This window comes from Vitis vinifera, chromosome 19, assembly GCF_030704535.1.
Source record: "Vitis vinifera cultivar Pinot Noir 40024 chromosome 19, ASM3070453v1".
Lineage (NCBI taxonomy): Eukaryota > Viridiplantae > Streptophyta > Magnoliopsida > Vitales > Vitaceae > Vitis > Vitis vinifera.
The window spans coordinates 10,078,534-10,103,342 of record NC_081823.1 but is presented as its reverse complement, the minus strand read 5'-3'; the positions used below and the strand labels follow the sequence as shown (position 1 = coordinate 10,103,342).

The 24,809-nt window shown below is 32.5% G+C and overlaps 1 protein-coding gene across 2 annotated transcripts; it reads left to right on the top strand.

Annotated features, from left to right (window-relative positions):
- The first annotated feature begins 17,111 nt into the window (after window positions 1–17,111).
- On the top strand, window positions 17,112–20,160 carry LOC100853612 (uncharacterized). 2 transcript variants are annotated; one of them, XM_059735460.1, is made up of 5 exons: window positions 17,112–17,345; window positions 17,982–18,363; window positions 18,433–19,254; window positions 19,446–19,644; window positions 19,739–20,160. In XM_059735460.1, the coding sequence occupies exons 2-5, from the start codon at window positions 18,039–18,041 to the stop codon at window positions 20,040–20,042; spliced, it is 1,650 nt and encodes a 549-aa protein (XP_059591443.1). In that variant the 5' UTR covers window positions 17,112–17,345; window positions 17,982–18,038; the 3' UTR covers window positions 20,043–20,160. The 2 variants fall into 2 exon arrangements, with proteins under 2 accessions (XP_059591443.1, XP_003634763.1); XM_003634715.4 differs by having other exon boundaries at window positions 17,982–19,254.
- The last annotated feature ends 4,649 nt before the right edge of the window (window positions 20,161–24,809 follow it).

The window sequence follows — 24,809 nt, the reverse complement described above, 5'->3', positions numbered from 1 at the left end:
GATGATCTCTGTCAATTTTCATGATCAAATTGCAGTCCTGGTGTGACATGCATTCTATTTAGAATGGCATACAATCTATTTTGTACTTTCTGCTTGATCCCCAAAACCATTTTAGTGAAAGCTGGTCTAAATATCCATCAGGAAACAAAGTAGATACCCTTGATAATGTGCTGGGAGAGGGTTGTGAAGGCCAAGATAACTTGGTCAGGGATCTTTCGGCCTAAATTTTATTTTCATGCTGGCACATAAAATCTTTTTCAAATTCCTGAGACTTGGACTGATCCCATCCTAGGGAACCATGGAGTTATTACTTTCCAGGTGTTTAACCATAGATATTTTTGTTCCTAAGTTCAGCATGATACGACACAGAATGAGTTTTGCTTTGCTTTTACCTTTTGAGTTTTGTTCTGTAATGCTGGAAGGAAGCAATATGACTTTAGGATTGCCACATGAGATGGAACAGTTTTGAATTAGCTCAGTCCTGCATCATATGACAAGTGTACTAAGTTTGAACCTGGGTTGGTAAACTTCAGCATTTTGCTTTCATTGAGAAATGAGCGTTAATGGAGGCTGAGTAATCTAGGGAATGTTTTGAGCCATGAAAATTCAAATCAGGGATGATCTTCCGAAAAATCCCAGTCAAAATCTCAAACTGAAGTATCCTGGGGTCCGTTTGGTTGCTTGTTTCATTCTCAGAAATGAATTTGTGCTTATGGTACCACAACCATGGGCACAAACACATCAGAGACCTGACTCGAATGGAGGGATTGTGTTCATGCATGGAGCATTGAGATTTGGTTTTCAATGATCCGTAGTTGCCAAGGAAGAACCATGAGTGGATTTGTTGGGTCTGAACATAGCCTGTTAAGAACACTAGTGAAAATGGAAAGAAAAGTTTATGCTACAGATAAGGATGTATACTGTCTTATAAATGTTAGTGTAATTGAATGAATAAATTTCATGTACAAAATTTACAAAAATACAAAAAAAAATTTTCTAAATTTGGACAGAAAAATAGATATTTCATAAATTAATGCAAAATAGTAAAATAAATTAAATTCCCATTAGGTTATTTTAGGAAATTCAAATTAAATGTTTATTTTAACTATGTTTGGTTTCTGGAAAATTGAAGGGAAGATACGAGAGAAAGAAAATAAAGGAAAAGTTAAAGAAAAGAAAAAAAATGAAAAAAAAAATTTTAAATCATTAATTCATTTTAATATATTAATTCAAACGTGTTTCATTCCTTTTCTCCTTCTATGTAAATATGAAATAATTTTAAAATGTCTAAATTTTTAATTAATTTTAATTATATTTGATATTTTTTCCGTATTTTCTATTATGAAACCAAATATGAGAAAATCATTTTTTTTAATATATAATCAAATATAGTATATATATTTAAGATTATTTACTACTTGGCACTGTATATTTACACTATGTTCTAGGTATAACTCCTATTTATACCTCTTGTCCAAAAATATTAAGGTGCTGCACTTCAATTTGGAATTCTACAACCACCAAGTGAGTTTGTATCAACAAGTGAGTTTTCATTTATCCAAAATATTCCAGATTTTTGCATTCCATATTCTCTCCAATAATTCCTATACCAAAACATTCAGCCCACCAGAATTCTTAAAGCAATATATTTTTATATGCTGCACCCAATTTGTTATGATCTCATACTCAAAAGTTACATTTATTCATACGTTCTATATTCTTCTATGTTTTGCATATATACTCATACTCCCATTATATCATATTCTAAGCATCTCTCCATTAGAGCCACCACATTAATTTATGGGTTAATTGGTTAAATGGGTCAAAATAACCCCCATATTTACATATATAACCCATCAGTCAAAAAGCAAAATAGTTAACCCAGTTGAGACAAAAATGTCCTTCTTCTTTTTTCTCTCCAACATATACAACTTCTCTTTTCCCTTTCTCTTTGTTTTATAGCAGATTAGGTTCTAATTTTTTTATTCGGTCATTGGTTGCTCATTCTCTCTCTTTTCTTGCAGAGAACAAGTTTAACTTCTTACCATTGTTTCATCTATTCTTCATTCTTGATCACGAAAATATGAAAAAAAAAAATGTAAACAACCAACAATTTCTTTTTTATATTATCATTTTATTTCTTTCTATTTCTTAAAAATTCATAATCTGACTTCAACATTGTTGGTAAAAAATAGAGACTCCATTGTTAGTTATGAAAAAGTGAAAAGTTCGTTCAAAAGAAGTTGAAAAGATTTATCCATATGACAAGGTCAAATAATGGTAAGAAAATTCACAGTCATAAATTTCACCTGAACTTAATAATGGTTGAGTTGCATTAATAAAAAACTTAATTGTGGTTAAGTTCTTTGTTTATTTTTTCACCTGAACTTAACAGTAGTTGAGTTGCATTAATAAATAACTTAACCACAGTTAAGTTCATAGTTAGAATTTTCACCTAAGCTTAACACTAGTTGAGTTGCATTAACAAAAAACTTAACCACAATTAAGTTTACAGTTAAAATTATCACCTGAACTTAACAATGGTTGAGTTGCATTAATAAAGAACTTAATTGAGGTTAAATTCACACTCAGAATATTCACTTGAACTTAACAATTGTTGAATTGCATTAACAAATAACTTAAACTATAGTTAAGTTGACAGTTATAATTACATTACAAAAATTGTAACTTTGAGCATCAAGTCAAATTCATCCAAAATAACAGTCAACACTCAACAACATATAAACCTTTTACACAATCAAAATGAAACCCACTACATGGGTAAATTTTTGAAGTAGAACAATTCAGTTGCCATTTTCTCTCTAAACCAATCAATGCGGGTACCAGTCAATGAGCTGAATGGATGATCATGCATTAAGTATTTTTCATATTTAATTAGGAACATCCCACAATCGCCATTGCATGAAACACAAGTAATCAAAATTAAGATGACTAAAAAAAATTTACTATATAAGGCATAAAGGTGAAATGATAAGATGAAGTTTGGATATTTGTTTACTTACTCATACACTTGTTGAGGAACATCATGCAATTGTTCAATGTCCCACTGTTCTTCACTCTTAGGATCGCCGCTCTTCTCATAATAGGATGTAGCATGCAAAATACGCAGTAACACTTTAGCTAAAGGTATTATATCACCTTTTAGTCGATTATCACTATTAATTCCTATCAATGAGTCATACACAAATATTCTCCTCTGAGCAAGGTGAATTACTCCCAATACCTAATGCATACTTCAAACATTAATAGGGACATAGACGATGTCCACCTCAGACCATTTCATGGAAGGAATTGGGTGAAGCCCATTAACATAGTCAACAAGAATATCATCTGCTTGCATTTGGAACATAGACATACTCAAACACCAATGTATAATATCCCTAAAATTTCCAAAAATCCCTAAAATTTCATAAATTATCTATAAACTTATCCCTAATTAGATGTTATTACATTGAATATATCATTTCACTCTAAACACATGATTGATAATAATATAGAAAACTAAAACAGTATTAATATGCAATTTATTATTTTTCAACACACTATAATAATTCCCAAATATTTTCAAATATCAGCTAACAAACTTAAATTTATTCACTCAAAATACATAACTGATAACAATGGAGAACTAAAAAAAAAATTATAAATATAACAATTTTATGCTTTGAATACAATTCAATAAATCCTAATTTTTTTTTTTTGTGTATTTAACTAATAAAATTAACCATACTCAAATATTATTGTATAACATCTCTAAAAATTTCAATAATTTATCAAATGTGAAGACTACACTCACCGGTTTAGTAGAATCACTTGCCTCTTCTATTGGTAATTGAGATTTTTGCTAAGTAGCTTCGCTTTCCTTTGCTTCACTTTCTTCCGCTTCACTTTTTTCTTCTGTTCGCAATTGCCATTTTTGTTTTTTTGCCACTTTTTAAAATCTTTTTCTCCTATCACTCTTCAATGAACTCATTGTTTCCTTCGTGCTTGAAGACATAATATGAGATAACTTGAAAAAAATAGAATAATAATTTTTCCAAGGATTCGGAATGAAACAGAGGATGAGAGGATAGACGAGAAATTTTCTAGGGTTTTTGAAGGAAATATGAGATTTTCGTTTTGTGCATCAAAGGAAGATAGTGAAATAGAAGAAGATGATGAAAGATGAGAACTCATTCTATAAATGAAGCGGAAGAGGAGATGACCTTTCCGTTTTGTGCACCAAAGGAAGATAATGAAGTAGAAGAAGATGATGAGAGAAATTTTTTGGAAAATATGAGGAGTCGTTCTATAAATGAAGCAGAAGAGGAGAAGTTGTATGTGTTGGAGAGAAAAAAGAAGGGTATTTTTGTCTCAACCAGGTCAACTTTTTTGCTTTTTGACTGATGGGTTATATTTGCAAATATGGAGTTTATTTTGACCCCTTTAACCAATAAACCCTTAATTTATTTAATATGCACTTGTAGGGATGACAATGGGTGGATTTTTTTTGGGTACCTACTCTGCCTTGCCTTTAATGGAGGGAATTTAAAATTTAAATATATAGGTTATTAACAAGTTTGAGATTTTTAAAAACCCAAGATAGGTTCAAGGTGATTTCAAATATTGTATTGTCCTGTCTCACCTCACCTTAATTTATACCATACCCATTCCATTTAATTTTTTAATTGGGGTAGGAATGAAAATTATTTTGAATAAATGAGATGAGATTGGGATGGGTCACCCATCCCAAACTGCCCCATTGCCATCTCTATGCACTTGTACTCCTTTATATATATATAATTATAACTTCACATCTGTATATAATATTAATGTGCAATCTACATACTCATAAAGAACATGAGGGTATTTTTCCTTCTTTGAATGCCCTCTTTCAAAGAGCTCATTCCCTAGTTATTACCACTTTTGGTTATTACATAACTTACTCTAACAAGATTCTATAATTTTCATTATAACAAGATAAAAAGAATGTTGAGCTAGTTGACCTATATTCTAGCATTCCTTACAAGCTCAATGTCTTGGAAGAACTAAGTGTTTGGGATAAAGACCTAAGAATCTGAGTAGGTAGTGGCTTAGTTATAGCATCTACCAATGGATGAGTAAAAGACACGAACTTGACATCTAATGATTTGTTGAAGTACTCGATTATGCATAAGGGGAAGTCAATATCCTCATATTTGATATGAGAATGTGAAATAGGGTTCATAGCCAAATAGCTTGAACTTAAATTGTCACACAATATAAAAGGTGTATGGAATAAGGGAAAAACATGAATTGAATTCAAACCAATATTGAGGTAGTATTTGTAAATAACATGGTATTCAAATGCAACCATGTTATTCAAATGCAATACCAGATTGAGAGACCACCTTTTGTTTACTAGCATATCAAGAGGCAAAACTATTTCCAAAGAAAGCACAATAGCCATTGTACTTCAATGATTCTTCGGGCAACTATACCGGCATGTATCAAAATAAACAAAAGATCCAAAAAATAGGCTACATGAAGAGTAAGACCATGAAATGAACAACCCCCTTATGATACCAAAGAAGTCATTTAACTATCTAAAAGTGAATGTGAGTTAGAGCATGAATGAATTGACATAAATTATCAACATTAAAAGAAATGTGAAGGCAAGTAATGGTGCAATACTATAAAACCCAACAAGATTTATATACCGAGTAGGGTTCGAGAGAGGAGTACTGTCTTTAATTAATAAAGAGCACGATTCTAGAGGTCATAGGTGTTGCATAAGGTTTAGAACCAAAGATACAAATAGTAGAGTAATTTGGTAATGTGTAACTTAGTTATTCAAAAGAAGATTTGTGAGACAAGAGAGGTGTGGACAAGTGATTGATAATATAGAAAACAAATTGGAAAGCATATATAAAACTAGTAATGCCAACCCTACATCCATATGCATATATAATATTGAACAAATTTATTTCGTCTTTTTTTTTTTTTCTAACACTCAAAACTATATTTTTCAACTATCATTTGAACAATACCCAGATTCATAAGTTGCATATTTTTGTGACACCAGTGGTTTCTTGTTACCATAATTTGTAACTTATTTGCTAACCACTCGATATTCATACATGATACTAATTTAGAGTCCTTTCTTACTTTTTTGCTTCAAAATATTTTCTCTGTTTTTTATTTTTTAATTAGTCAAATAATTTAAGATTCATAATGCTATTCTTATCATCATCAATTTGATACATATTCTACTTGATATTCATGGAAACCCCTAAAACCTTCAACTCTTTTCATTAGTCTTTGAACCAAAACCATAAAATTTAGAAAGAATAAGTGAACTCCAACCCTCCAATTACCAATCTTTCACTTAAAAGAAAAGAAAAATGGTTAAAAAATCTACAGTATAGATGAGAGACCTACTATGTGAGTTGAATCGATCACCATCTTATCTACTTTGTCTAACTTTCTCAACCACATAAGTTGTGCAACTTTTCATTCCTTCTCTTTGTTTTTGTTTTTGTTTTTCAATATCCACTATAGTATAATTAGGAAATTGACATGATATATGGGATTTGGATCTAGGGATGACAATAAGACGGTTTTTGGGATACCCCTTCTTTAAAGTGATGAATTTGAGATAAAGATGAATTTGAAATGAGTTTGATAAAAAAAAAATTAAAACATAAGTTTTGTCTTGCATGTCCCAATTATTATACATAATATTAAATAAAAAGTTATTTTATTTTATTTTATTTTCATTTTCACCTCTTTTTAGCATATAAAAATAAATTCTTATACTTTTCATATAAATAAATAATCAAAAGTTCTAATATTTATTTTTTTTATAAATTATATTTATTTTTAATATAATTTAAAATTTTCAAAATAAAAAAAATTAAATGGGGCAGATATGAAAATTTCCTAATATTACCTTGTCTAGTTTATTTTTTACTTTTTATTTATTTTATTTTTAATTTTTGCGTGTTTATTTTATTTTATTTTATTTTATTTTTCTTTTTAGGTATGGATCGGATGAGAATGGGTATAAATAAACTGGACAAGATTTGGATAAAGTTGATCCATATTGCCATCCCAATTTGAAACGTTGGAGACTAAGGTGGTGTTTGTTTTTTTGGCTTTTTGTTGAAAACCATTTAGTTTTAGAATTTAGGTTATTTGTTTTTTTACTTTTTCATGACTTATTATAAACTTTTTACTAAATAGAAAAAGCCAAAATATATGGCTTTTTCTAAATAGAAAAAATAACATAATAGTTTCTTTTTATTTTTTAATACTTAATAGAAATAAAATACTACAAAAACAAACAACCTAATATTTAATATTATTAAGTATTAAGGTTCTATTTAGAATTAAGTAAAAAAACAAACACCACCTAACCTTTGGAAGTTTTGGCCCAAATTTTTCAGTCATGAATTAAAAGCCCAATTAGGGAATTATTAATAAGCCCAAACAAAAAATAAAAAATTTATTCTTCGTACTTTACAAAGCTAACAAAATCTTGGGTTGGGATATTACATGGAAGGACATATCCTTGCATTCACAAGCACTTGGAAAATCAATTCTATATTTCTGGGTGAAAAGCCATAGCTACTGATTAAAACATCCTTGTCAATACTCTTTCCCGCATGTATATGCTTCATAAGTATTCCTTCTACTTCCAATCCCTTATCTAGAGGGGAGTCGTTCGACACTCAAAGAAAATTAACTTAAGTCTTGTTTTTTTTTTTTAACTTTTTGCTAAGATTTTAAATTGTTCATTTTTTTTTTTATTAATCTGCTACTTATTTTTATTTTTTTTCATCAAATAGAAAAAATCAAAATATTTAATTTTTTTAATATTAAGAATAACATTTAATTCAGTTTAGTAACAATAACGTCCATTTGGTTTCAATTCGATTTAATAATAAAAACCAATAATTATTTTTTTAAATGTTATATTTTGGCCCAAACCAAAAAGTCTATCAAACATTATGATCCGAAAAGCTTAAAAATACTATTATAATAGACCTATTTAAATTACATTATTGTAATCTATGTCAAGTCATATTATTCTATCTCGAGGAGATGAATGTATATAGCTATTGATATAACCTTCTCATAGCATTACTAAGTAGCTCAGTTATAAACTATATAGATGTGGTATGCTACTCTATAATAAACTTAAGTTGGTAATATAACTAATAGATATTATATATTATAGATATGTATGTGATTTTTGGTTGAATTTAGTTTATTGTCAATTTCTTTAAATGGAAAATCATAAATTGGATTCATAAAATTATAAAAGTAGAAGATTGTTTGGATCTTTGAATCAACTCTCTTTCATTTACACATACACTGAGTTTGGGAAGAAGATGCCATTTACACATACAATGAATTTGGGAGGAAGATATTAGTGCCTCTAAGTCGAGTCAAATTAAGAATATGTTATACGATCTCAACTTCATTGAAAAAATACACAAAACACTACTACAAAAATAGTTTATGGTGTCACTATTTACGGTGTCACTTTTAAAATAATGACACCATAGGGTTTATAATTAATAAAGGTGACACATCATATAAAAAATCTTCAATTGAGGTAGTTAGATGATATTAATTTTATATTTATAGTGTCATTTTTTGGGAAGTGACATCATATAAAATAAATTTTTTTTAGGTATTATAACTTAATGAGCCCACTTTTAGAATTAATAATGATGGATACTATATAAAAATCCCATTGTTTCCATATCTCACCCACAATCCAAAAAATCTCAATATATAAATCCTATATATAAAATCATGATCTTCTTCAACCTTTTCTCTCACCCATCCATAGTCAACACGCTCACAACAAACATTCTTCACTTGTGTGGACTCCCAGGTAACCCAAAATCTCTTGGATCTATCATTTTTTTTCTTCTTTTATTAATGTCATTATATTAATTGTTTCAACATCTTTGTATTATGGTTTTTGTGAATTGTGTTTTCTTGAGTTGTAGGGAAGAAAAATTTAGGTTTAATCTTCTAGCATAGAAGAAAAAATTGTAGATTAATTGATTTTTTAATCTAAACCAAACACATGATCAAGTCCTTAAAAAAAAAGTGAAAAACAGGAAAAAATGAATGATTTTTAATATGTATTTGTGTGAGAATGACAGGTACAGAATTTTTTTGAGATTTATTATCACATAATCTTCATCCTTTCTAAAAAACGAGAGAGGAAAAAAAAAAGAATGATTTTTCTGTTTGTATCTAAGTGGGAATGAGATATAGAATTTCGTTGAGAATATCCAACCCCAAAAGGACCAATCCGGGAAGGCATGTGTGGTATTGACGGGAGATGATAAGATGGAAATCATAACCATAGCCATGTTCTCTCTGTGTCTTTCTATCCTCTTCAATTAATTCATGGGCATAGATATTTTATTTAGTTTTTATATTTAATTTATTTATAGTTTATTTAGTTTCTAAAATCCAATTAGCTAGATATTTTATTTGATTTTGTTTTTATATTTAAGTAGTTGAGTTTTGGAAAGTTTTTATATTTTGTTAATAGAAATAGAATTTTTTATATTTTTTATTATTAGGAATTTCTATTTTGTTAAATTGTAAGTATCTATCTCAATAAGAGATTATTAATATTCAAATGAAAGTGATGAAAGAGAGTAAATATTTTAATGCTCAATTATATTTTAATGTTATTTTTTTTTTACATAAGGGTTTATTTATGTTTTCAATTTTGAAGTTCCCTTTCCAAGTCTAGCAACAAAAGTAGTGTCCAACCTTAAAATGGGCATGTGTGGTATTGACGGGAGATGATAAGATGGAAATCATAATCATAACCATGTTCTCTCTATGTCTTTCTATCCTATTCAATTAATTCATGGGCATAGATATTTTATTTAGTTTTTATATTTAGTTAATTTATAGTTTATTTAGTTTCTAAAATCCAATTAGCTAGATATTTTATTTGATTTTGTTTTTATATTTAAGTAGTTGAGTTTTGTAAAGTTTTTATATTTTGTTAATAGAAATAGATATGAGGACTTAAAGGGTTTATATTTAAGTAGTGCTTGAGCCAAGGAAAATGATAGTCCACTATCTTGACCCTATGCATCACAAACCATGTGAGGACTTAAATGACATCGTAAACATGTAAGTTCTTCCTATTATTTTTCATAGTATTATTTTTAAATAAAAAAATACATTCACCTCAAACACATTTTTTTTATTATTTATATATATTAAAACATGTAACATTTACCTATTTTAAAAATGTACCCATTGAACTTATTTACATAGGGCTCTTCGAATATTTGCAAAGAAAACATCTAAGAGGGAGCCATCTTAGCAACTAGTGCAGGTGACATCCAAAAATTTTTCTTTACACATTAGCTTATGCATTTGCACCATTTATATATGTGAGTACTAATGTTATTTTATAATTGATCGATTAGTGTCCAAGACAAGAAGGAGGGTTTGAATGTGGCTATTTTGTTATGAGATTCATTAAAGAGATAATTTTTTATCCTACAATTATTGCTTCAAAGGTATTACTTATCTAATGAATTGTACATAGTTTTAGGCCTCCAAATGTTATGCATTCTAATGTTATTTTCTTATTTGATTTCAGTTTGGTGATAAAAAAAAAACATATTCTCAAGTAGAATTCGATGAAATTAGAGGATAATGGGCTACTTTTGTGCTACAACTAATCATGAATCATGTTGATGCATCATGATCACCATGCATGGTGAGTCCCTTAACTACTACATGAATTTTTCCATAGGTATTATATAGTAATGCTTATTCTTTGAATAATGTTTCTATTTGAAAAAAAAATAGTTCTTAGATTTGTTCATTTATGATAACATTGATCCATGTTTATTTTCTTCAATAAAAATCTCTAAAACTCATTAAATTTTGAAATGCAGGTATACACTCTTGGGAGGGTGAAATGGAGAATAAAAAAAGAAGAAGGCAACAAGATTTTGGGTTTTTAAATGCAACTCTTATGTCATACGTTATAGGACATAAACGTTACTTTAATTGCAACTGAGAAATTTAGATTTTTAGATGGGACTTTTATGTCATTTTATGGTTAGTCGATTTTATGCTTATGAAATGGAGGTATACATGAATCTTGGGATCTTTAACATTTCTGAATCATGTTTTGGTATGTATTCACTCTTCTTTTTTGGTTTTGATGGGTTTGATATGTTAGACGTACTATCCTTTTGTGAACATTTGATATACAAATATTATTAGATGATTAATGTATTATGAGTTATTTCAGAAACATTACAGAAAAATGAGTTAAATATAATATGATTGTTATATTTATGGACAAAATATAAACAGGTTAATCTTATTAATTCATAAGCATTACAAAAATCAACAACTAAAACCAATCATATCTTCCACAATAATTTACAATGATGTGATACCATAACTCAAAGGTGATGCATTTAATGTGACATCATAACTCAAAGATGATGTATTTAATGTGACACCCTATCATGACTAGAAATATATGGTGTCACTTCCGAATGGGTCACCATTTATCTACTTTGGTGTCACTTCCAAATACGTCACCAATTGGTACCCTCTATGGTGTTAGTGGAGAAGGTGACGTTATATTGTAGTGACACCCTATGTTTATGGTGACTTGTTATAAATGTCACCATATACCTTTTTCCTTGTAATGAAAATTAAGAATATTTTTGTATAGCTAGAGAATATATGCATAAAATACATAGAGTTCTTTATTGAAGAATACAGAAAAATTAAGAATATTTTTGTATAGCTAGAGAATATATGCATGTGCCTCTAAGTCGAGTCAAATTAAGAATATGTTATACGATCTCAACTTCATTGAAAATACATAGAATTCTTCGTTGAAGAATACACAAAAATTAAGAATATTTTTGTACGAAAATGTATGTGTAGACCCCCATTTTGGGTAGGTTTTCTACAGCTTGTTCTTACCAGGTGGAGGGCTCTCAAGGAGCCACGTGTTGTCTTTGGACTGGCTGTCAGTGAATCTCAATAGTGGGTTGAGGAAGCAATGAAGAATGGACACCTGTTATGGAATCTTTTGGCCGTTAGAGAGGAGGTGTTTTTGGCAAGCTTGCTGGGTGGTTTTTGGGGAGAGATATTTTCTTGGAGAGCAAGCTGCCAGCAGGCGGGGGGATATTCTGGTTTTGGTTACAGAGAGAGAGGGTGGTGCTTTTGCTGCCGTTTTTGGGGGAGCTTAGGAGAGAAGGAAGCAGAGGTTACAGAGAAAAAAAACGGGGGGAGAGAGAGAGGAAGCTGGGGGGAAGACATCTAGTGCATTTTCAGGTAAGCTCACGGTGAACCATACATTTTTTTGATTCTGGGTATCATTTCACTGGATGTCTTAGATGATTTATTTGTCGATTTTCCACCTGTGTTGCTGATTCTTCCTCTGTTTCTTTGATTTGACTCGAAAAATTGGTGAACTTCTTGTTATCTTATTAACTGTGAGGTGTTTAGAGTTATTGTTTTCACTTCTGCTTTGGATCTGCTTGAGATTTTCCCACCCACTTCCTGCTCATTGATCATCATGAAATGAAGCTATATTTACATCATGTTTTTTTCTCTCTTATATGCATGCTCTGTTTTTCTTCACCCTCCCCTCTGTTTCTGGTAATTTTTTCGAAAGTTGGGTATCATGTTTGGTCTGGTTGTCTTGATCGGAGTGAATCTGAGAGAGCTCAGATGAAGAGGATGGTGGTCATTGGTATATGAACTGTAGCAGCATCTGACCTATCAGACGCAGTCATCCACCGGGCTATGTGTCTGCTTCAAAAAGGATTCAGCAATCATGATACGGCCTACTGGGCATGCAGCTTTATGCATGATCTTGTTAGAGCATGCAAGGATCATTATGGCAAACAGTGTTGGGGAATCGGTCTGAGACTTGGATTTCAGAGCTGTTTCTTTTTCCCCAAGTTTCAAGAATTTGTCTATTGACCATATAGTTCCAGCTTGTAAAATGACTCTGGCAAGGCCGCTCCGGTCCGTCATATTCCGTGTTCGTCAAACAGCAGAGAGGTCAGGTCGTCGGTCCGATCAAGTCCGCGTTATGGCTGTCTCAAGAACTAAACCAGTCTCTCACATCTGACAAGTCCACGACGTCGGTCACCGTTGTTTTGGCGAAAGCTACGTTCAGGAGATGAATGAAAGAGCACCACAGCTTCCAAAAGACATTGAATGGTATTTTATTGAGCATTTGTAGAGCAATAAGATGAAACAGCTCCTGGCTACAGTCCTCAATCTGGCCATGGTTGAAGGTGTAAATAATGAGAAGAAAGCATTTGAAGGTTTTGGTTCAAGTGAATAATAGTGGAGAGTTGTCCAGATGTGGTAGGTGACGCCATCATTGGGTAGAGATACCGGGAAATCTCAGGAACAGTTCTGGACATTGAGATGAAATGGGCGCGCCTATGCATGGCCGTGCATAGCTAGACATACCTTCACAAACTTTTCCATCCAAAATTCATTCCATCAAATTTGAGTACCAGGCCAAACCATTCTCGCCTAGGACGTCATGACCAGCTTACCGTCTTCTAAACATTCATACCCATCAAAGCCATCGGCATACCCATTCTTTTTTTACTCATTCCCCATGCTATACTCTCCACAAGTCACTCTACTGATCACACCCATACCCAATACACCTATCATACCCATTAACATGCTCGCCACCACCTGTTCGTTCCTCATCTCCATACCCGCTAGTCCCTCCTCATGCCCCTTCCTCAGCTTATAACCCATCATATTCCCTCCCAGATCGTCTTTCTCATTTCTCCCACTAGCATGCTCTTCAGATAATGACCATCAATTAACCTAAAATAACCCCGGAGTGACCTCACCCATTCACGTACCTTCATTCCACATGATCAATAATAAAAGTAGTGTCTCACCTCGGCATCAATAATACAACACATATAATGTCTGAATTCCTTAGCCTGCTCACGCACACAGGCACAGATGCTGCGTTCCGAAGCTTGAAGAAGAATTGTTGATCGACATGAGCATGTTTCTCGCGTCTGAGAAGGAAACTGGGTCTTTTTTTTTCACACCTGTAACCAGTCATTTGGGCGTCATCAATCCAGCAAGTATCAACGACATCACCCGCCTGGGCATTCTTGATCTCTTTCATGGAGTGTATCTTGCTCTTGGTCAGCGGCTAAACAGCTTCAATCAATTGCAGACAACTTGATTCCCCTCATGAATGGACTTGCAGTCCCTGTTTTTGCCTTGAGTTATGCGTTTATGTTTGTACTATGGGCTCGGGTTGCTGCCATTCCTTACCAGTACAGGGCCAAGATGAAGAACGAGGCGGAGTAGGAGATTACCCTTTTGAGGCAGTATGGTCAGGTTTAGAACATGTATGGTGTGCTCAACTCCTTGAAAACACGGGTTGATTGAGAAATCCATGATTATTCAGATTTTGAAGCAGGAGATAGAGAGAGGGAAGAGATCAGCTGGAGAATGAGGGTCTTTTGAGCGAGGAAGAAGAGATAGAAAGGGAAGGAGGTTGCTTGAGAGGCGAAGATTTAGAGGGAGCTTTTCAGAGAGTGATGAAAAATGGAAAAACTGAGGAGGGGAGAGCAAGGAGAAGAGAACTAGCTGAGAAAGAAAATTTCTGGTGTTCTGGATCATGTTGATGGCCGTTTCCAGTAACTTCGTCTACAATGAGATGGATTCTGCTAACAAGGAAAGAAAGGAGGAAGTGCCTATGAGCATGTGTGATCAGTGAGAGAGAGAGTGTTGCAAGATCAATTCAGCGTTAGTGTTAACCATGTTCACGCCCTCGCCATTCTCGTCTCCACCTCTCATTATTACAAAAACCCATCTGCCATTGACCAAGAAATTTTTGCTGAGTACATGATGAGAACAACTTTTGAGCGGCCTTTGCTGAGTGGGGTAGCCGATGCACAAAAAGCGACTGATTCAGAGAGGTACAGATTTGAGAAACAACATGGGTGGACTATAAAGACAATGGGTAGGGAGGCCTAGCACTCAAGGCTGCTGATACTCTTGCAAAGGATGGAATCAGTACTGAGATTATGAATCTGCATTCAATTAAACCCCCAGTATTCACTTCCACCACTTGCCCATCCAATTCCCACGTGTCCCACACTCCTCTTTTCTCATGCACACTTTCAAAAATGGATTTCCAAAAAAATCTCGTTTTTACTTGATTTTAATTCTTCATTTCTCCTTCTTTCTTGATCTTAAATAAATCCAATTTTAACAAATCAACTCTTGCCATTTTCCTCAGGGGCGTGCCTTTTTCATTTTGCTTATTTATTTATTTCCTATTATTGTTACTATTATTATTTTTATTTTCATTTTCATTTCTTTTTTTATTTTATTTCATTTATTTTATCTTTTATTATTATTATATTTCTTTTTTATTTATTTTATTTTTACTTTCTTTCATTGATTTTAAATATTTTCCGCTCCTTAATAAACTAGGCTGCCATATTTCTCCCCGACAATCATCTTTCATAAATTCTCCTTGATCTTTAATAATTTTCCAATTTTCACATTTTTAATAAGCATGAATAATCTTATAATTTCAAATAATGAAATTTATCGTTAATTTATGCTAAGATAAATCGGGTCTTGGTGGAGGGCCCCACATACGTGATTTTATGATTGATTGATTGATCTGATTGCTTTACATATATAATTGATTTACTCTATTCCATGATATGCACATAATCATCCTATGTTTGTTTACTAACCTTTGCTTCCCATGAAATAAATCAGTTCCTCACTCAGGTATGTTCTTGACCTCTCGTATTCATTTGAGTATTTTGTTTTGATTTTCATTCGGTATCCATTGATTTACTTATCAATTATCATACTTGCTTCATTTTATTAGTAGGAACCCGTTTTTAAGGACTTAATGGGGTGTTACAGTCTTTATCATACCTTCTTGATAAGTAATTGAACCCCCGAACCCATTTTTGGTTTTCACAGACCACCTTTTCCAAATAATGGGTCATACTTAGAGTTTTTCTTTCTTATTTTATTTACCCTTTAAAAATAAAACAAAAATAAGTAGCGATTCTAAGTCATTTTCTAAAAAAAATAATAATAATAATAAATCATTTTTTCAAAATAGAAAAACGAGTCACGCCATTCGAGTGGAAGCGCATGAGTCAAAATGCAGGGTCCATAATATGTCAATGCCTCAAATTAAGAATATGTTGTACGATTTCAACTTTATTGAAAATACATAGAGTTCTTTATCGAAGAATACACAAAAATTAAGAATATTTTTGTACAGAAAATGTGAACCCCTCTATTGATTCTAAATGTTTTCAAAATTTGACCGGCAAAATTAACACCTTTTGTAGCCCTAAAAGCTGTACAGCCCAAATACATTTATTTTGATGGGCCACATTATAAGTAACTAATTTCTATGCCAAGCTCATATGTAATCTATGGTAGGAAATGTTTGTATAAGGTTTCAATGTGGGATGGGTATATGTAGAAAAGAGGAGTATGAGAAATCAAACCTAAAAGGCAGCAATAAACAAAGAGATTGGTATCGCTAGACCAACGGTAAGCTTTATGAAAATTTTTACAAAAAATAAGTAATGTTTATTTTTATAAATATTTAAGTGCATATTTATTTTTATAATGATAAGTATTAAATAATACAAATTAAATAATAGAATAATTTTTAAAATTATGATATATTTACCAAGTGAAAGAAAAAAAAAATCTTAAAATGAATAAATTGTTTTAGAATAATTCTTCAACTTTGTTTTCATTTCCCCAAATAAAAGATTATTTGGAAATATAAAGTATTTTAAAATAATTTTAGTATATCTTATTTTGCTTTATACACTCCCATGTCACTGAATTTTATGATTGGTGGGTTGGGTATCAAATGCTGTTTGGTACAACCATCATCATCATCAATCTGTTTTAATTACTTCCATGACTTTGGGTATCAAATTCTTTGATGCAATGGACTTCTTTCCTAATTTTTTTCTTTTATCACTTTATTAATCCGAATAGAGTGCCTCCACGTAGCATAAAAATGGCCAAGTCCAACCAAGTCTTTGGACGTACGAATCATGGGAAACTTCTTTACCTTCTGATATTGCTCCCCCTTCACTCTCAGGACAACTCTCATCTCTCACACCCAACACTGATGGATCTCCTGCAAGCCAAGCATCACTAGTGTTTGATCTCGTCCGATCTTTGGTGGGAAAACTCTGATTTGGGAGCTTTGATCTCTGGTCTCAACAAAGCTCTCATCATCCACAAGCTCATCTGCATTCATGGTATTGATATTGACGCCCTTTTACCCTTTCTGTCATTCTGTTTTTTCATATTGAGTTTCTGCTAAAATGCTGAACTTAGATGGGGATGAATGCAGAAGCATGTTCTTCTATAGTTAATCAACATGTCTGGATGGAAATTTTACTAGTTTTACAGGGAAAAGATGTTTAGTAGTTGTAGATTTGGCTGTGAAGATGATTTTTGGTTCATTTGTTGACAATTTGAATCCCGAATAGAATGAATGTTGCATTTGAGTCATATTGATTTGAAAAGAAAAAAAGAATCCCATTATTAATGTCTCAGTCTGATATGGCAGAGAAAGACTCACCCAACCCTAGATCACTAGAAACTAGACATTGATGGAATCAACATTCAAAAAGGAGGAGAAAGGCTTGGGAATTGGAGTAGTCAAGCAGGCTACAATGATTTGATATGAAATGATACCTGATTTAACATGATAGGCTTTGTGGGTAATATCTTCTTATATTTCTCAACAGTATGTGGCAGAGGCATTCCTTATCTTACTTGTCCGAGAAGGAAAATTTAATGCAATGTTGGTGGGACCTGTGTCAAGTCCATTGACATTGCAGTGCACGCCCGCATGGTTTTCATGACAAGGGACATTTCTATGTTTACAGGCTCCTAGATGAAGAAGAAGAAGAAAAAGAAGAAAAAGAAGGGGGACGGGTGATTCAATGGGTCAAATTCTCTCCATTATTATTCGCTGGTTGTGGGGTGAAAAAGATGATAAAAAGAAGCCAAGTGAAAGACTACCCCTGATTTCTCCACCGAGATTGGGCTCAGACACCAACTCTTCAAGCTCAAGGCCTGCGTTGCAACCAAATCCAATTACTTCTCCACCGAGTTTAGGATCATGTAGGGACTACACATTGCAGACAAATCTACGGACTCATCCTACGCCTCCACTGAGCTCTAGCTCTAACTCTAGCTCTAGCTCTAACCCATTCACCCACTCCAAAACAAGTGGTGCATCACGTCTTCAGCCAACACTACAGACTCATCATCAACTCAACTCGAGCTCATGTGGCCTCTCTATCGCGACTGTATCATCCCCTGTCCAGCCAAAACTAGAGACTCACCAACAACTGAGTTCTAGCTCATGCAGCCAATCCAGCACAACCCATTTTTACCCAAAACCAGTGCAGACTCATCGGCCACTCAACTTGAGCTCATGTGGCCTCTCCAGCACGACTGTATCATCCCCTGTCCAGCCAAAACTAGAGACTCACCAACAGCTAAGTTCTAGCTCATGCAACCAATCCAGCACAACCCATTTTTACCCAAAACCAGTGCAGACTCCTCAGCCATTCAGCTCCAACTCGTGTGGCCTATCCAGGCCAAGTGGTACTTCTCATGCTCAGCCAAAGATACAGACTCATCCTTCACTACTCTCTAGCTCCTGCAGCCACTCTAGCGTGAGTGGTGCATCCCATTTCCAGCCAAATCCAGTGACTCTTCCACTGAGCTCTGTCCCAAGCAGCAACTCAGGCATCAATGGTGCATCGCAGCGAAACTCTCTGGGTTTTCCACTGAGCTTGGACCCACGCAGCAATTCCAGGTCTGATGATGCATTGGATCTGTTAATTCCTGCAAAATTTAAAAACCAAGTTGTAGGTGATGAGAATCAAGTTTCTGCACGGCTCCACCATTACAACATAATTGAAGAAAACGAAGAACGAACCAGAGGAGTGGTAGGAAAAAATTGGTGGGACTGTGGCAGCTGTGAAGAAGACCTAGAGGAAGGAAAGCTTAGAGTAAGATGGATAAAGCACTACAGCAGTGAGTACAAAATATTGCTGGTGGGTGAAGGGGACTTCTCATTCTCTGCGTCTTTGGCTGTGGCTTTTGCTTCTGCTACAAACATAACCGCTACTTCTCTTGATTCTATAGGTAACAAACAAGAAATCCTGAACTATAAGTTGGTAATCTTCTTTGAGTATTTCTCATGAATGCCATGATTTTGATTGATTTGGGTATTTTCTCATTCTAGTCCTGAGTAAACCTTGATTAGCATGTGCCCCAGCACCCATTTGGGGTTTGTCTTATGACCTTAACTGATGACTATCAGCTGCAATTTTCAGAGTTTTTGAGCACAAACTATAGGCATGCCTTGTCCAACATCGATAAACTCCGGAGCTTGGGTGCTAAGGTCATGCATGATGTTGATGCCACCAAAATGGCAAACGTTTTCCCATTCAAATGCATGCGTTTTGATCGAGTTGTTTACAACTTCCCACTTGCTGGATTTTTTCCCGATGAACCCAAAGAGGATGAGATCTGGTTGGTAGATTCTTTCTTTGAAAAGCTCCTATGAATTCATGAACCCAATTCTTACATGAAAATTTTCCTTCTATATCATTGTTAATTCTTGCAGGCGACATCGGATGCTGGTACAGCAGTTTTTAGAAAATACGAAGAAGTTGATTCACATAGATGGAGAAATCCACATTACTCACAAAAGCAATGGCTTCTTTTATGAGTGGAATTTGGAATTTCTAGCCTCAAGAGTTGGGCTTCGACTTATAGAAGAAGTGCCCTTTAATTTTAGGGACTACCCAGGGTACCGCACCAAGTATGGCTTTGGGGGTGACAATAACTTCAACTGCAGTCCCAGCAAAACTTACAAATTTGGGCATAAAAAACCAATTGAGAAGCCTAGCTACAGATTTATGAAATGATCCAAGTGGGAGGAGTTTGAAACTTTGTTTTTGTAATTAATACAATGAATGTTGGTGCGGAATGAATGTGTGGATGTGGTCTATAGAGGAAATCTTTGAAGATGCAAAGGTTTTTATATAGCAAAGGGGAAAAGGGCGAATTCTGGTGATATTGCAGGGCAATTCTATGATTGGCATTGTACCGTACAAAAGTTAAATAAGGTTTTGTGCTTAGAAATCCTGTAATCTTGTAATCAAAGTACCTGTTATCACAAAGGCACAATGCGCATGAAACATTGTGCTTTGGTTTTTAGATAAGTCACTAGACATTATATTAACACAACAAAAGCATAAGCATGATATCTTACGATCCTAAGCATTTCTTATGATTTCAAAGTTTCATTTATTTATATGTTTTCTATGCTTCTATGTAGGGGTCTCCAACGGGCGGGCCGGGCCGGGCCGTAAATAGGAGGCCCGCGGCCCAGCTCGGGCCGGGCCGGGCCAGGGAAAAATCTTCGGCCTGCGGCCCGGGCTGGCGGGCCAAGCCTTGGGCTTTTTTAAATAAGCCAAAATGGCTTTAGAAATGAATGGAGAGGAGGGGATTCGAACCCCTCCCCTCATGGTTCAATGTAAAGGCTCTAACCAATTGAGCCACGTTACTTTTGTGTTAAATGTTAGAGTTAGTTATATATATATAACATAAAGTATATTATTTTTTAAAAAAAAATTAAAGGCTCCAACGGTCATGTGACCGTTGGAGCTCCAACCCATGCTCCTAGCTGCCATGTGACCGTTGGGCAACGGTCACATGGCCAATTTTTTTTTTTTTTTAAAAAAAAAACCTTCCTATAAATACATCTTCTCCCTTTTCATTTTTTCATCAAATTCTCTCTATTTCTCTCTCTATTTCTCTCACATTCTACAATATTTTAAATTCTTTTATTTTTTCCTCAAATTATACAATATTGTTGGTGGTGCAAAACAAGCATTGGTGGCTCCAAGAGTTCAAATTTGCTAGGAATTTCTACATCGGTTCTCTAATTGAGTAACATACTTCACCCCTACTACTTTATTTTTTTGTTACATTTTTTTTATATTTATTACTTTATTATTTTTGGCATAATATTTTATCAATAATTATAATATGACAACAAGTGCTTCTTCATCTAGTCCATGTGATGAAATATCATCAAACAAAAAATTTACTTCAAATATATGGAATTTTTTTGATAGAGTAGAAATAATTTTAGAAAATAATAAAAAAGAAATAAAAGCAAAATGTAAAATTTGTAATAAATTTCTTACTGGTGGCTCAAATGCAGGCACAAGTCATTTAAAAAGACATCACGAAAATTGTAAAACTAAAAATAATGTAGATATTAGAAATTATATGCAATTAGGTAAAAATGAAAGTGGAAATTTAAAAACATTTTTTTATGATGAATCTAATTGTCGTGAAGAAATGATTGATTATTTAATAAGAGCAGAACAACCTTTCAACATGATGGAAACTCATGATTTTGTAGGAACAATTCAACGAGGTATTAATCCTCAATTTAAAGGTTTGTCTGGAAATACAGTTAAAAGAGATATTATGAAAAAATTTTATACACAAAAAGAAATTTTAAAAATTTTTTTTGCAAATTTTGAAGGAAATATTTGTTTAACATCTGATATTTGGACATCTTTAACTCACACTGGTTTTTTATGTATAACTGCTCATTACATTGATAATGAATGGAAATTAAATAAAAGAATAATTTCATTTAAATTAATAAATGCTCCACATAGTAGTAAAAATATAGCAGCTTTAATAAATGAAGAAATTATAAATTTAGGCCTTCGTGATAAAATATTGACAGTAACATTAGATAATGCTGCTAATAATGATGCAGCAATAAATAGACTAAAACTATATTGGCAAGTAAAAGATGATCATGCTAAAATATTTCATGTGCGTTGTTGTGCACATATTTTAAATTTAATTGTAAAGGATGGATTAAAAAATGTTGATGATACATTGGAAAAAATTAGAGGCATTGCATATAGTATTAATAGTTCTCAAGCAAAACATGAATTATTTTTTGATTGTTGCAAAATGTTAAATATGAAAAGAAAAAATATAAATTTGGATATGGCCATTAGATGGAATTCCACATATAAACTTTTACAAAATATTACATAATATAGAAAAGTAGTCGAATTATATGAAATACAATTACTTAACAATGATTGTGAAGCAGATATTTATGCATTAAGTGATTATGATTGGCATGTTGCGGATCTTTTAAGAGATCTTTTTGAAATTTTTGATACTTCAACAAACATTTTTTGTGGTGTATATTATCCAACTTCAAATCGAGTTATTATGCAAATAACTAATATTTTTATTGTACTTCAAAAATATTTAAGTTTTGAAATATTTAATGATACAATATTTGCAATGATAGAAAAATTTAGAAAATATTGGGGAGAAATACCTTTAATTTTTTATATTGCTTTAATTGTGGACCCTAGATTGAAATTTGAAGCTTTGGATGAATGGTTAACAATTATTTATTTTAATGACCAAATAAAAATTGAAGAAATTAAAAATGAAATAAATTCATTATTATATAATTTATATAACTATTATAAAGAAAAATATGGTAATGATATTAATACTAATAAATTACCACCTACATCTACAAACTCCTCATCTTTTTATAAAGGAGCTCTAGAAATGTTGAAAAGTCGAAAAAAGACAACAAATAGTTCTCCAAATAATACATCTGATTTAGATAAATATCTTAATACTGATATAATTCCATTTGAAGATCAAGAAGATTTTGATATTTTAATATGGTGGAAATCACATCAACACAAATATCCTATGCTTTCTATAATTGCTCGTGATGTACTAACAGTTCCTGTGAGTACAGTTGCATCAGAAGCTGCTTTTAGTGCAGGTGGAAGAGTTATTAGTAAAAAACGATGCAACTTAGCGCCAGACGTTATTGAAGCAGGGATATGTGTAAAAGATTGGGAAATTGCAGAAAAAAGGATGTACGATTTCATTCGAGAAACAGAGATGCTTGCCGATATGGAATCTTTAAAACTATCAAGATCTTCATGGATGCATGATAGTTCGCCATCACCGCCAGAAAATAATGACTAAATGTATATTATATTTTTATTTTATTTTTTGTGGTTGAAAAATACAAATGATTGACAAATAAATAGGTGCCAACCTAGTTGGGATGTATTTATTTTGTAGTGATGTAAAATTTTCCCACATTTTTAAATGTAATTATACATTCAATGAATAAAATTTTGAAATGAATATTTTTTTTAATACTTTTTATTTTTGTAGTTTTTTTTTTTAAATGGGCGGGCCTACGGGCCGGGCCTACGGGCGGGCCTACGGGCCGGGCCGGGCCTAAAGCGGGCCGCGGGCCGCGGGCTTTTTGGAGATCCCTACTTCTATGTTTTGTATATATTCTCATACTCCCATTATATCATATTCTAAGCATGTCTCCAACACAGCCACCACATTAATTTATTTGTGTGGAACCCACATTTTAATATGTACTTGTAGAGATGACAACGAGACGAGATTGAAATTTAAATAAATAGGTTAGGGATGAGTTTGAAATTTTTTTAAAACACATGCTATACTATAAACATAGGCGGTGTTTGTTTTCTTTCACTTAATTCTAAATGGAATTTAAAACTAAATATTGCTTGATAGCGTTAAGCATTAAACTAGTTTATTTTTTAATATTGTATTTCTATTAAGTGTTAAAAAGTAACTAAAAAAAAAAATCCAACAAGTTCCTGTAATTATGACAGTACGTTTAACTCTTTGTAGCATTAAAAAAAATCAAATATTTTATCTTTTTTTATTTAATCAAATTTTAAAAAAATAAGTAATAAATCAAGAAAAAGTAAAGAAAAACAAACTACTTAAGGTTTGAAAGGAAGTTGAAAAAACAAACACCTTTGTTCTTGAATACTTTTCTTGTGTCGAATGCTACACCAAAATATAAAATTATAAGCCTTCATTCCTTTTATCCTTCCCATAAATTTGCTGTCAACTTCAGGGTGTATACGATTGAATCCATGTAATGAATTCTCATCTATTAAAAGTTGAATTAATTGAAAGAAATCATGTACTTCAGCTTAATAACAATGAAGTTCATTTTGTTTCAATTCTATTTAATAACAAAAACCAATAATTATTTTTTAAAATGTTAAATTTTGGCCAAAACCAAAAGGTTTATCAAATGTTATGATCCAAAGATTAAAAAAAACTACTATTATAATAGACTTATTTGAATTACATTATTGCAATCTATTTCAAATCATATTTAAATTACATTATTTCAAATCATATTATGTATATAGTGTAACACCCTATGTCCTGAGGCTAGGGCTAACCTTATCAATTTTGGATGTCCAACATAAAGGTAAAATATGCAAAAATGATTAAATAATAAAAAAGAACAAAATTCATACATTCCCCTTAAGAGTGAGTTCATGGAGTTAAAATTATCTTTCTAAGATAGAAGTTTCATGATTCACATAATTATGAAATACTAATTTTGTTCAAATTAACTTGATAATTAAAACATAACACATGGTCCAAATCATCATATCCAAACAAAGGCTTTAAGGCCAAACGTAAACTAAACTAACAACAACCCCTCCTACATTCAGTGTCACTCATTTCCATCTACATTTGGGGAACCTAAAAAGGTTTTCAAAAGCAAAAGTAGTGAGCTTTAGCTTAGTAAGGAATATACT